This window comes from Strix aluco, chromosome 5 (assembly GCF_031877795.1).
Source record: "Strix aluco isolate bStrAlu1 chromosome 5, bStrAlu1.hap1, whole genome shotgun sequence".
Taxonomy (NCBI): Eukaryota; Metazoa; Chordata; class Aves; order Strigiformes; family Strigidae; genus Strix; species Strix aluco.
Window position 1 is genome coordinate 35722932 of NC_133935.1, and position 13743 is coordinate 35736674.

The following is a 13743-nucleotide window of genomic DNA, read 5'->3' on the forward strand; positions in this document are numbered from 1 at the left end:
TAACGAAAACATAATTCAAGAGTCAGAATGGTTAATGATTGGATTAAGGATATTTGCATAATTACAATATTTAGAATTATAAAAAGGCATGACTAGACATGGGGTAGATTATTGACAACATTAAGAGCGGTTTGGGAATCATTATAGATGTGATTTGGGGCCTGTGACTTCTTGCAATGTGGAGCGGCTGTCCTGCAGTTAGCTGCATCCACAGGTCTGCTAAGTCATTTTGGTTTCATGCAGGTCCAAAAATCCCCTCATGTAACACTCTGCAAAATAAGGACTGCTGGTGTTACTACTACTGATGGGAAGAGTGGGGAATGAAATCCTTGGCACTGTCTTTCCTTCTTCCAACTTTATTGCATGGGTTGGATGGGCCTGAGGTAAAGAACAAGAAGAGCAAAGCCTGAGCCGTGAAGATTAGGTTTATCTTCTTTTTGACACTCCCTTTAAGGAGAACTTTCCTTTTTCAGAACCTTTTGATAAGGCTGAAGAAAAAAAAAGAGTAGAGGTAAGGAAAACATGTATACTACCCTGTACAAGGAGTCCTGTGCAGCTCTTCTCACTGAGAAAATTCAAACAGAATTTATAGCAAGAAAGCTTGTCCCACGGTAACCCATTCACTGGTGGGGTTTGCCAGAATGTTTCATTAATAATGTATCTGCCCAAACTGTGGAATTCAAAAAGATACATCTATATTCTTTTTAATTTATAAAATAGCTTTATGACAACAAGTTTGAGATGACCAAAGTTTTGCTGGTTTTCACTGTTAATACGAAGTTCAGTTTATCGTTTTTTTAACTGTAGTACAAAATCAGCCTCCTGTTTGGAGAGCTCTTCAGTACAGCTTGCCCACTTGCTTTGTTCTAATTTGGTTACGTACAAAAATGTTTCTTCCTTAAGCCAGACTAATGTTGAATGTTTAATGAAGGAATCTGCATAAGAAGATGGGTATGATCTGAATGGCCTTGTGGTTTCAATTTATCTCAAATCATGCAGACAATAATCTTTTATGTTGGAATTTGTCGTGTTGCTCAGAGCCACAAGGGAAGAACTTACTTGAGCTATTGACGGATGAATATTTTTGCTACTTTATTTGTATCCTTTTGTAACCCCACTTTCTGATGGTGTTCCTTCCTGCTCTTACCTCAAGGCATGAAAGAAAAAGATATTTTGAGAAATGCTTTTGCTGTCCCCTTGCTGCCCCTGGCAGAGTTAATCCAGCCGTCCTGCTGTGCTCGTAGAGCCTGTTCTCTCCCACCCACGGTGCTTCCTCCTCACAGATTAAGAGTCGAAGTACAGCATGATGCAGACTCTGCCTATGATGTATGAATCTGCTCTGCCATGGTGGCCATTGCCTTTTTTTAAGGTAATAGTAGCGTTGACAGTTGTGGTAGCATAAAGGATACAAACGAAGCAAGGATGTAAGAGAGAACTAATAGCTTTTTTTAAAGCCATATCATGTAGTTGAAAAATGGACAAGATTTGGGGTTCAAAATCTGACAAGCAACATCACAATCCAAACCAAATGTAGTTTAGACATAATTGCTCTTAATTTAATTATGCTAATCAATTAGACTACCTGAAAGAAAACAGTAGATTACTATAGCTGCAGTTGAGATGAATTGGTAGCTTTTACATATGTAGTAGCTTCTATTTGGTGTTAAAAGATGAGATTGATGAAGTTGAAGGGGGGTGTTGTGAAATCTGGGGAGAGGGGCTGGTACCATTTATTTCAAGCCATGATTTTCTTCTAGATCCTGTAATAATTGTTTTAATAAGTTTAATTAAATAATTGCTTAATGAACAAGGATTGCAAACCAGGATAGTATAGGACAACTGAGAAAATAAGTTGATGGAGAATTTTTTTATTTATTGTTTTTATGCTAAGGTTGTATAAGCCATAAGCTATACTGAGGTTATTGGTCATTCAGTGTTTATTCTTTTGGGGAGTGTCCCTGCTGAAACAAAACTGATGAAGTTGGTGAGCTGTTTGTTGTTGCAGAGCAGGTAGAGCGATAATTGAAGACCCTCTTTACATCAGGTCGTATATGTAGGGGCATATTTCCTGTAAAGTAATGAAACTAAGATGATAGAGGTGACATCCCTGGACAGCATAACACATGGTACACAAAATAGAGTTAACAGTGCCTATACTGACACATCACAAAGTGTGTTTTACTTCATCCAGTGAGCCAAATGCTGTCAAAGAAAGCGGTGTGGCCAAGACTAAGCAGCCGCTCTGCAGTAGGGTGAATCCATGGTGATTACTGGTAAGGCAGAAACAGTTATGAGAAGAAAAATATTTTTTATGAAATGGCTACCCTGTCTCTGACAGGTTTGTTCCAGACCTCAGGAGGAAAATGGCAGACACCTGACAGACAAACTAGAAAACCAAATTTAGTAACTGCTGAATACTAAAAAGCATAGGCTCATAGACCATGGTTTCTGTGGCTTTAGCATTCTTCACAGATTTTTTTTTTTTTTTTTTTTATACTAACTGTCCTTTCGGGTGGTCCAGTGTGAGAGAAGCTGAGATTTCACTGTGATGGATGCATCTCATGTTTGGCTTGCACTGCTGTAAGCACAAGTGGCTGCTGAAGAGGAGTTTTCCACCTCTTCCTCTTTCCCCCATCCTTGGTCGTACTTTCCTGCCCATGTTTATTTACCAGTGTTAGCTCTTCTGTGGTCAAGTAAGGAAGTAGATAAGGTGCTGGTGGTACAGAGAATGGCTCCCTGCCTGCCCCCCAGGTCTGTTTTTAAGGCAGATGGGATCCCTGGAGTGGGATCCCTGGGAGGTCGCTCTGCCTTAGCTGCTCTCACTCTGCAGCCCAGCACCCCTCCAGTCAGAGCAAACCTTGGTATTTTTTTCTGCAGATCTTCTTTCTTTTCAGGAAGCATTTCCATGCAGTTTTCATGAGACTTGTAGGACAATTCTCCTGTACTTTGTCAGCGTATGAGGATGGGTTGTGTCCTTAGCATCACACAATTGGTTCATACTAATGGAGTATTGACATTGCCGGCGAAGGCTTTTGTATATCAAAGGCTACAAACACTTTATACTTCTTTATGATTTTTTTACAGCTCTTCCCTTAAAAAAATTGGGTAAATATTAATGCTAGCAGTGGGACAATAATGCACGATCAAGTTTTTAACTCTGGGATATTTAATACTTTAGGGGATAAATTGTATTCTGGATTGCTGTGTGTGGTATTCTGTGTTACCTGCTCCATAGCACAGCCTGAATGCAAGCCATAGGTAGCCTCTGTGCATTGACTTGGCTTAAACTACATATTCAATACTCACACTTTTAATGGGAATGTTTTACAATACAGAAAAATAATTTTATTAAACTGAAAATGCTTTAATACGATAGTAATTAGATCTTCATGCACACAGCTGGTAACTTACAAGTATACTAAGAAAGTGAATATGCGCTAAATAACATCTCTTAACAACATTTGTTCTGATGCGTGGTCCAGGTTCTCCTGTCCAGTATTTGGCTTATTTGTCTGATTGTTGAAGACGTTCTTTTTGTAGTCATTGCGTATCTACAAGATGATGATGATTAAAAAACCAAAATGCATAGAAGGACCTCCATTAAATTGTGCTATTAGAAGAGAGTATTTAACACCATCTTAGGTTTTTTTGTTATTTTACTGCCATTTTTATCAGAGGATATAATTGGAAGATATAGAAATAAACAACCAATTTTCAATTCTAATATATTAATATATCTGTATAATTAACTGATATTGTTCTCATATTACAGATCTTACCTTTTAATGACTGCATTAGTTTTAACTGTGAGCTAGAGTAATCTGCATTTTTACTCCAAGCAGCAAATGGCTTTTTGCTTCTTCTGGTATTATGAAAACATTCATTATTGTATGTTATTAGAAAGCCTGAGTGTGTAGACAAATGTGTCCCATTCTTTAAAGGGACTTGAAAGTGGGGTTTTTTTTTCCTTTTGCTTGGAATTAAGTCCATGATGAAACTGAATCAAGATCAGAAAAGGGATCAATTCTAGAGCTGTTAAAATTTTCTATGGAGATTTGTATTTTTATCTCCTGTTTCTTGTTACACTAGCTATATTTCACGCTTGTATACAGATTAATGTGCTTTCCTGATAATTACATATTAAAAATAGGCAAATAAATTATTAGCTCATTATGAAGCGTGTTATAGTACCAGTAACTTTAATTATAATTAATCTGCTATGTAAGTAATCCTGCAAAATATTGTGGGATAACATATTGGTAGTGCAGTTGCTCTGTTGTAGTGCTATATGAATAACATTGAAGGCCTCAAGGAGGTTGGCCAGGAATTATAATACTTGTCTCTGTGACCACACATTTTCCAAATCTGATCTGAACCAGTGACTGGACCTGTCATTAGCTCAACACATGGGTGGGAATGCAAATCACCAGTGGAGGGAACAGTCTAAGAAGTCTATCCTCTAGGACTGAATTTGGAAATGTATTCCACCTTTCAAGCTGTCCAGTGTTTTTTTCACTTACTGCTTGTGAAAACAAAAGGAATGTTTTCACTTTATGTACTGACCTGCTTAGTGCTTGCTATTTCTCACATAAATAATACTTTCAGCCTTGTCTCTTAGAATAGGTAATCATTATTGTAATAATCTTTGTGTTTGTATATATAACAGACTTTCAGGATTTCTGATTTATGGGGTTTTGAGCCTCATGTAATAAAAATGCACATATATAATATTTGTCATTACATCTGAGGCTTGCAAAATCATTAAACTGTGATTTATTTTTTTTAAAGGCCATGGATTTAACTTTTATTAAAAAATTGGTTTTAAAAAGTTCAGCATGTAGCCTGAGACACATCCTCAGGAGGTAAAGTGGCCAGGTCTCAGCATTGGCCAAGTCTTGTTTCGTTGTATTTTCCTCATTTTTATTAATGAAAAATAAAATTAATATTTTTCCATTGAAATATTAAAGGTTATTGATTACAATTACTTTTTCTTATCTTTAGTGAAGGCAAAAGTACTAGCACCTGATATTTTCAGTCAGCCAATTCTTAAACTGATGAGAATTTGGAAAAGAGTTTAATGACAAAAATGGCTTGTCTGTCAGAAGTCAGGACAAACATTCCAGCAGCCTCAGTAGTACCAAAGGCTGTCCTGAGAACTTCTGCAAAAAATAATAAATCCTCACCCGCCTGAATCTGACCTGGGATGGCAACGACTGAACAACATTGTAACACCACTGCTCTGGCAGCACGTAATGTGCATCAGTGCAGCCTGGAGGAGTGTAACAACCCAACATTCAGAATTACCTTTACTTGGAGAAGACTCTTGGCCTTTGGCTTCTTAGTACCATTAAAATGGAGATCTGCAACTGAATTGTATATTTGAGGGGCTGGGGCAGGACCAAATAAATATCAGTTCCTCATGATAACGTGTAGAAATGGGACTTACTAGGCAGCCATCTGTCTTTGTGAAATGCTGTTACCGAGACAACTGACATCTGTTTCCAGTTGGGTAGTTAATTCAGGGGGATAATGGTGCATATTTCATATCATTATGGTATGAAATCATAAGTCTCTTACAAGTCTCTTCATAGGCATAATAATCAATTGCTTCCACTGCAGTTGAGGAAACCAGAGAAGTCTTGCATCTAGCAGAGTGGCAATGAGTCTCTGATCTGCAGGGTGCATTGGAGCTTCTTTGTTTCCACATGCCTGCACTTTGCTGGCCAGTCAGGAATCTACAGGAAAACCCCTGCACTGTTAAAAATGGCAAGGGTTTGTGATAGTTTTGACTAGATTTGGCTGTGTTTGGTATTGGTAAGCCACTGGGCATTCCGTATTGTAGCTGACTCGGCATATTTAGAAAGATTCACTATGCCTAGTTATCACACCATGTAATCTTAGTCAGTATGTGGTGCATTTTTGTTTGTTGCAGGTTTTTTTTGTTTTAACTGTTAACCACTGACAGCAGTTCTATGGGTAGGATTTGTAAAATTTTGAATAGTTGTCCATGCTGGGAATTTATATAGCAAGTGTATTTAATCCTTTTTCAAATTTTCAGTTAAACCAATCATGGTGATCATCAGGTGAGCTGTACTGGTTGGTCTGGGCTCACTTCCTGGGTATTCTGGGCACTGCCATGTTTTAGGATTAGCCCTGTGGGGCAGCATTGTGGCAGGAAAGTAGTAATAATCAATGTATCCTTCACCCGCAGTTCCAGATATCCTGGAGTTCGGAGTTTATTCCAATATGACCAGCAGTAAAATGATTAATAAAATTGAATTTAGCTAGGGCTGTTTACTTACAGAAAAAGGAAGATCACACCTTGTTGGCTTGCATTTACCATTTTTTCTTCTTAAATTCTCAAGTGTCTAATGCTGCTACCAGACAATCACTAGCACTATTCTGATCACTCTCTAGTTTCCCACTTTGTAGCTAGTTCCTAGTGTCTGAGTGCTGCTACCTGTTTAGTCCAGACCACTTGCACAGCAGCCCTGCGGAGAAGGACTTGGGAATATTAGTGGATGGAAGACTGATTATGACCCAGAAATGTGTGCTCGCAACCCAGAAAGCCAACCATATCCTGGGCTGCATCAAGAGAAGTGCGGCCAGCAGGTCGAGGGGGGGATTCTCCCTCTCTGCTCCGCTCTCTTGAGAGAACAGTGCTGTGTTCAGCTCTGGGCTCCCAATATGAGAAGGACATGGACCTGTTGGAGCAGGTCCAGAGGAGGTTAGGGGGCTGCAGCACCTCCCTTACAAGGACAGGCTGAGAGAGTTGAGGTTGTTCAGCCTGGACAAGAGAAGGCTCTGGGGAGACCTTATAGCAGCCTTCCAGTTCTTAAAGGGGGCCTACAGGAAAGATGGGGAGGGACTCTTTATGAGGCAGTGAAGCGATAGGATGAGGAGTAAGGGTTTTAAACTGAAAGAGGGTAGATTTACGTTAGATATAAGGAAGAAATTCTTTACTGTGAGGATGGTGAGACACAACCTGGTGATGCCAGATTGGATGAGGCTTTGAGCAACCTGATCTAGGTGTCCCTGCCCACAGGAGGGGAGTTGGAACTAGATGAGCTTTAAGGTCCCTTCCAATCCAAACCATTCTGATTCTATGATGGTACTAATGTTACCCCATACAGTAACTTTTTGGATTATTCCAAAAGAAAGGGAATTGGTGTCTTGAATTTTAGTAATCTTTATAATACTCATCTAAAAAAAAAAAAAAATTATAAAAATACAGTATTGGATCATATTATTCAATCAGAAGTCAAGATCAGGCAGAAGAATGTTGCAAAAATAATGCTCAGTTTTAGATTGAATAACTTGTTAATTCCAGCATCTGCACATATACAGTCATCAGGGAGTTATTGGGCTACATGTGTTTGTTTTTTAAAACATCTGTCAACTAAGTCAGGAATCTAAATGCAAAGTGTTACATTGGTTACATTTGTGGATTTCTTAAATTTCCTAGTGGAATTTCATTTTGTATGATAATCATTGGAGAATATGGAGGTAAAAATAGGATTAAATTTCTGTGCGTGTATCATTTCTTTGGACAGATGACTTGCCCCATTCTCCTTTAACTGTATTACAGCATCAAATATAAGCAAATATATGCGATGGAGTCATATTATTTTTGTCTCAGGTATCCTACTGTTGGTATGGAAAGAGGCATGTCATGTACATGCTTTTTTTTGTTCCAGTAATGAAATAACAGGCTGTGGAGGGCCTTAAGCTACTCTGAACAATTTCATGACATGTTGTAGCTGATTCCTGCAGCCACACTGCAAAGCTCATTTTGTTGTCATATATTAAGCAGGCTACAATCCATTTGACAAAATGCTTCACTGCGTAGCATTTAGGTGCATTGTATTGTCTGTCCATATAGTTCAGTGTTACTGTGTTCACTGTTACCTGGTATATATAAAATATTCATGGGGAACTAACCTGTGGGCTGGATAAGTGCAAGACTTTTAACGGTTATCTGATACACAACATTAAAATACTTCTAAGATACTTTTTTAGGCAACTTTACCATTGCACATTGTTGACGTATATTTGTGGTATTTGACATTTTTGATAAACACTGTCAAGTATAATCCATCATGGAACAAGTTTTCAGAGTTTCAGGGTGTTAAACTTTCATAACTCAAATATAGGAGTGTTTCAGAAAACAGCATTTTATATTTGTAAGTTGAGTAACAGGTTTTCCATGTAGGAAATACAGCCATCTTCAGTTAACAGTGTATGTGGTCCACATGAGACTGGGCTACAGCTGCCTACTGGCTGAGGACCATATGTTTCTGTAGGTTGCATCTTTAAATCCCTACCACTTCAAATTTGGGGTGACCACCATTTTAATCGAAAAACAAAATGTGGAATAAGCTGAGTAGTACTTACGGTCTGTATTGCTTTCAAATTTAGCACAGTTTTTGAAATAGTATAATCATTTAGACCTGTCTGCTAATCTTTATGTGCGAAGTCCCTCAAGACTCGTGTCCTTTTCTCTGCTGTTGTTCAACAGCTCTGTGAAGTCAAAGAGAATTGCTTTGTGTGATTTCATATAGCTAATAAGGCAGTCAGAGTGCTGAGGACCTAGAAGCAACCCAAAAACTGTAGCTTGACTTAAAAATCTCTGGGTATATGGTCTTGATGATGGGGAAGCATTATGAAAGAAGCAAGTTCACTGAAGTGTATTACCTGAGTAATGCTTAAAGCAGCTGTAGTTCATTTATGTGTTTCATATAGTTAAACACAGAGATAAACTGTGCACCCTTCTGTTTAACATTCAATATAAGCGGAATACATAACTAAGTCTCCTGCATGCCTCCAGCGTTTCTGTGTGTGCTGCGCTGTTTCAACTTCACTCATGCTTCTCCAGATCTAGACTAATAGGAGAGTGCATGGCAGGCTTGTGGGACTGCAGCTTGGGTCTGCTGTTGAACTGCAGGGTCTGCAGCAAACCTGGAAGCTGCCTCTCGGAGGAAGGCCTTGATCTGTTTTATGACATAGCCCCTCACTTTGTAGATGTGGGCAAACAAGATATTCATGATGTTCAACAATATCAAATAGCACAGAGACATCCAACAGAGGACATGTGAACGAATTCACGTGCCATGGATAGGCAGGGGTCCACCCACCAGAATAATGACAGCATGTAATGACATACCATATCCTGAGATACTAGATCTAGGAGATGTCATAGGGGAGTTGCTGGGGTTTGGGTTTTGTTTGTTCTCATGAATGGTAGCTCTTGGTGGTACTGCTTAAACTGAGGTAGTTGTTCACTTAAGAGGTAGCATTTTCAGGGTTTTTTGGGGACTACTACTTTTTTAGGTTGAGTGAGAAATTCCTCTCAGCTGAAGGGTGTTGACACACAGTGGTCCTAAATATAGTGGGAAGTACTGTCTTCTGAGAGGGATGGAGGCAGCTCTGGTGTATGAAACCATATATACAGTCTGAAAGAGTTATGTGAGGACACTGCTGTTTGCAGAGCAGAGGCTTACTTCTACAATTAGGGCTGCCTTACACTTTGAAGCCATTGTAGCCATTAAAGAATAGCATCAAAATACGATTTATTTTCCACTAATGCTTTAAGTTTCTAACTTGCTGCTTCTGCCCCCTCTGTTTTTCTAAGAGCAGTGGTGGTTTTGTATGTGGCAGGAACACAGAGAGATACAAGTGGGGAATAGTTGCAGTAAATTTGGAACACCTTTTTGGCAGTGTTCTTGGAGTTTGGACAAGCACAAGGTATTTGAACCTATCCACTGATGGTCATAATTGTGTGCAACAGAGATTTTTTTTCATTGCATCTGATAACAGTAATAGACCTCCAGGACAAAGTTTGTCCATTCTTACGCAAGGATGATTGTACATAATAATGCAAACTGTACATGTTGGTTGGAGATTACCCATGAAAGACATGGTGAATAGATTTAAAAGTGATAACATTTATTCATTGTGCAGTTCCGTTTCTCCGCTTGTGCCCTCTCTAAGTGTTTGTTGGCTGTTCCTCACTGTCTTCCTCATCCATCCCGTGAATCCTTTTAATACTCATCACTCACTGTTTGCCTGCACCTCTACATTTCCTTGTCCAGTGTCTTCCTCCCCTTCTCTTGTTTTTGTTCCAGATCTGCTCCCTTCTCTTCCTGGTTCATTTTCCTTTCCTCCTTACTCATTTTTTGAGCCTTTTTTTTTTTTTTTTTTTTTTTCAGTTTTCCACAATACCTGCTTCAGTTTCTTCCTTCATTTTACAGGGTTTTTCCTCTGTTTGATCTCATCTCTCATTTTGTCTGCTTATTGTTTGTCTCACGCTGCTCTCTGCTTAGCCTGTGTAGTGGACTAACTTGTTAAAAGATTTAAAGAGAAAATGGCTTCACTCTGAATGGATCTTCATTTAATGATTGCAATGTGTTCTTTTTAATGAGGTATTTTTGTTATTATTTCAGGTCTTAAAAATTAGCTTGATTGGCCACCGGAAGCGTGTTCTGGCATCTTTGGGAGATAGGCTTCACGAAGACCCTCCTCAGAAACCGCCTCGGTCAATAACCCTCAGGGTAAGTCACTATGAAAATTTGCATTTCGTAAGAAGTCAGCAAGCGTTTCATAACATTCAAATGAAAACAAACGGCTGCTTCAAGTGGGATTCAACCTACCTCACTTCAGAAGTTTACACGGTAGACAGGCTGACCTGCTCAGTTGCACCTCCCCGTATAGCCAGCAGAGATAATTTGACATTTTTACAGGGTGATTCATCTGACCTGTTTCAGATGTCTACCTTAGGATGAGATAAGTAGTATCTTAGAATTAACAGCTTATCTCCTTTACTCAAAAAGCAAACTCAGGACCAGGTGCGTACAAGCCGCGCATCTACATTTGCCCACAGGAATGCCAGCCCAGCCGATCGATGCTGCGGAAGGAGAGTTACCATTTTCCTTTCATGTTTTCAAATGCTTGCACTTGCTTTTCAGACATACACTTTATGCTTTGTTTAAAGAGATCCTCTTGAAATTGTTGAGATGCAAATGCCATTAAGATGTTTCTGTGTATCAAAAGTTTAGTAGTGTTTTTAATTTTCATTTGCATTCCCTCTTTCAGAAACCTTGTTGCAATGTCCCTAGGGTTTTTCCACACTTGACCAGATTTAATCTTCTCTCATTACACCACCTTCACTCAATTTCTCTGATCCAATGCCTTTGCTTACTTGCTGTCTGTTGCCCTTATCAAGTTGTGGTCTGATGACCCATTCCTACTGTGTTCTCTCCAAGGGAGTTCATATCAACACTTTTTATTTTGATATTTTAGGTCACACCTTTTGCATTTGATTGGATCTCGTTATTTTCATGGGGCTGCATTTCTGACTGGAATTTCATTTGGGACTAAAGTTCCAAATGTCAGAGAGTGTCTGTGCTCCCAAGTTAAATTTCCTAGCGTAAAGAGAAATAGAGAAAGACAGAATGAGGGCTTATTTTTACATACACTTACAATTTCTGTGACCAGCCTGTTTTCACTCTGCTTATTTTCAGATGCCACATATAGACATTTTAGATTGCCCCCCAATTCATCCTATTCCTAATGTCATGCTGAAAAAGGTCTCACAAGTCTATAACATCCTGCTCTAAGGCACATTGCACAAATATGTGGATATTTTTCTTGTATTTCATTTTTTATGTATTATGTGAATGATTCCTGATGCATGGCAGGTGTTAAAACACTCCCAGGAAACAGGAATCATTTGAAAGTCTCACATTTTTGCTCAATACTTTTAGTGCTCTGGACTGGGGAATTAGTTTCTCTTCAGCAGGTGGGAAAGTTTCCACAGCCCATGTTATTGATTAGGACTGTATATTCTTAGTTAATAGTGAAAACTGAATGTCCTCCGTCTGTAGTCAAAATGATAAAAAGTAGTCTGCCGCTCCACAGCTAGAGCTACTGATGTGGGCAAGTGCTAAATGTCATTCATCACCTCGTGGTATTGGAGTCTTCACAGAAAATCCTAAAGAGGAGGACGTGAGTTTGGATTAAGGTTTTCTTTCCCATCAACTGCTACTATGCCATTTCACACAAAACAAGGATATAGTATTTAGTCAGTAGTTTGCAATAATTTTTAGCTTGAAAATTGTTTTAAATAAACTGCTGCTACTACAAGATCGATTTATATAGAATCATAGAATGGTTTGGGTTGGAAGGGATCTTAGAGATCATCTAGTTCCAAACACCCTGCCATAGGCAGGGACACCTTCCACTAGACCAGGGTGCTGTAGATCAGTAGAAAAGATAGTTTGTTGTTTGAAGAGTCTACTTTTAAGGTCCCAAGGTCCACCTAAGCATGGATAACATTTCATCTTTTTCAACTCTTTCTGTATTAGCTTTTAAAATACTTCAAAGGAAGATGTGGTTAAATATTGAGGAAAAGCAACAAACATTAAAAAATATCCACAAAATATGTTATTCCCACAATAACTGTGTACTAAGGAAAAGTTATTTTGATTTCAAACTCATAAAGTTAGAAAATCCTGGATCTCAGGTTACCTATGCAATTTTGCTTTCCTTCCTTGAGTGCATTATAATCTTTAATTACAGGACCAGTTTCCATGTTATTCATGGAACCCAGCCTCATCCTGTCAGCACTGAAGGCTGGAATTTAAACTGAAAGAACAACAATTTAGGTTGAAAATTTGGAGGAGCAGCATTACGTTAGTAGAGATAGTTTAACACAAGAATTAATTCACTAGAGGGAATTCCTGGTTTCAGGAACTGGTTAGACAAACATCTGTGGGGCATGAGATGCACCTAGGCAGCCTGGGGAAGGATCTCTTAAGCTCCCTTCCAGCCCTGACTTGGATGGTTCCAGCTTTACGTGACCTGAAGGACTGAGAGGTGGGGATGAAGCAGATTTTGATAGTGAAATATATGATCGGGCATCCCTGCAGGGCATGTATCCATGCATTCACAACAGGGTGGAAACATGATTTGAATACCTGGTGACTAACAGTAGCATGGTACTGAGGACATGATAGCACTCACGTGGGCATCCATGCAGGTTAAGATGAGAAAGTGAGTATGTAGTAAGGAAGAGGAACGAGGAAGAATGGGAGAGAGACTCATGATTAAAGGAATAGCTGTAGCTACGAAAATACAGACTTACACCTTCTTTTGCCACAAAGCCCTCAGATAACGCTTGGTAAGTTATTTAGGTAATTACCTCATAAACAGTCACTAATTGTATGTTACCGACATTCTGCATTATTTGACTGGAGTCTGGAGTCTGATTTATACAAGTGCTGAGCACACAGTGCTGCAAATTAGATCAATAGAAGTGGAGTTTTGAATACCAGCACTTGGAAAATTAGGCAATAGATACTGTAATTGGGCATCCATAGTGACTGATAGTTTTTAACCTTTGTCTCTGGGTCTCAGGTCCCCCATACTAAAGTGGTGGTTATAAAATGCCAGAAGTCACAGGGTGTTGTGAAAATAAATTGATTGACGTTTGTAAAGCACTTACAAACATCATGAAAATGACGCTATTAGTCATCCTATCTTCAGAGCAGGATTTGAATAGAGTTTAGGGAAGGGGTTTGGGGCCACGAAATGAGGTGAGAATAAAATACTGACTACACGATAACTAATGATAACACAGTGCTGAGTATATGACAACATGCTGCACAGTTGAGGATCCATCTGTGCTGTGAAGGACGACTTTGGGAAAATAGCATAAAATCATACAATTACATACTGTTCCATAAT

The 13743-nt window shown here is 39.0% G+C and overlaps 1 protein-coding gene across 7 annotated transcripts in view; it reads left to right on the plus strand.

Annotated features, from left to right (window-relative positions):
* The window catches only part of ANKS1B (ankyrin repeat and sterile alpha motif domain containing 1B), a 447745-nt gene that overhangs the window by 383684 nt on the left and 50318 nt on the right, over nucleotides 1-13743 (plus strand). For all 7 annotated transcript variants that reach the window (XM_074826981.1, XM_074826982.1, XM_074826977.1 and 4 more), the window contains one exon: nucleotides 10443-10550. In XM_074826981.1, the coding sequence (XP_074683082.1) occupies nucleotides 10443-10550 (108 nt within the window). The remainder of the gene's footprint in view (nucleotides 1-10442; nucleotides 10551-13743) is intronic.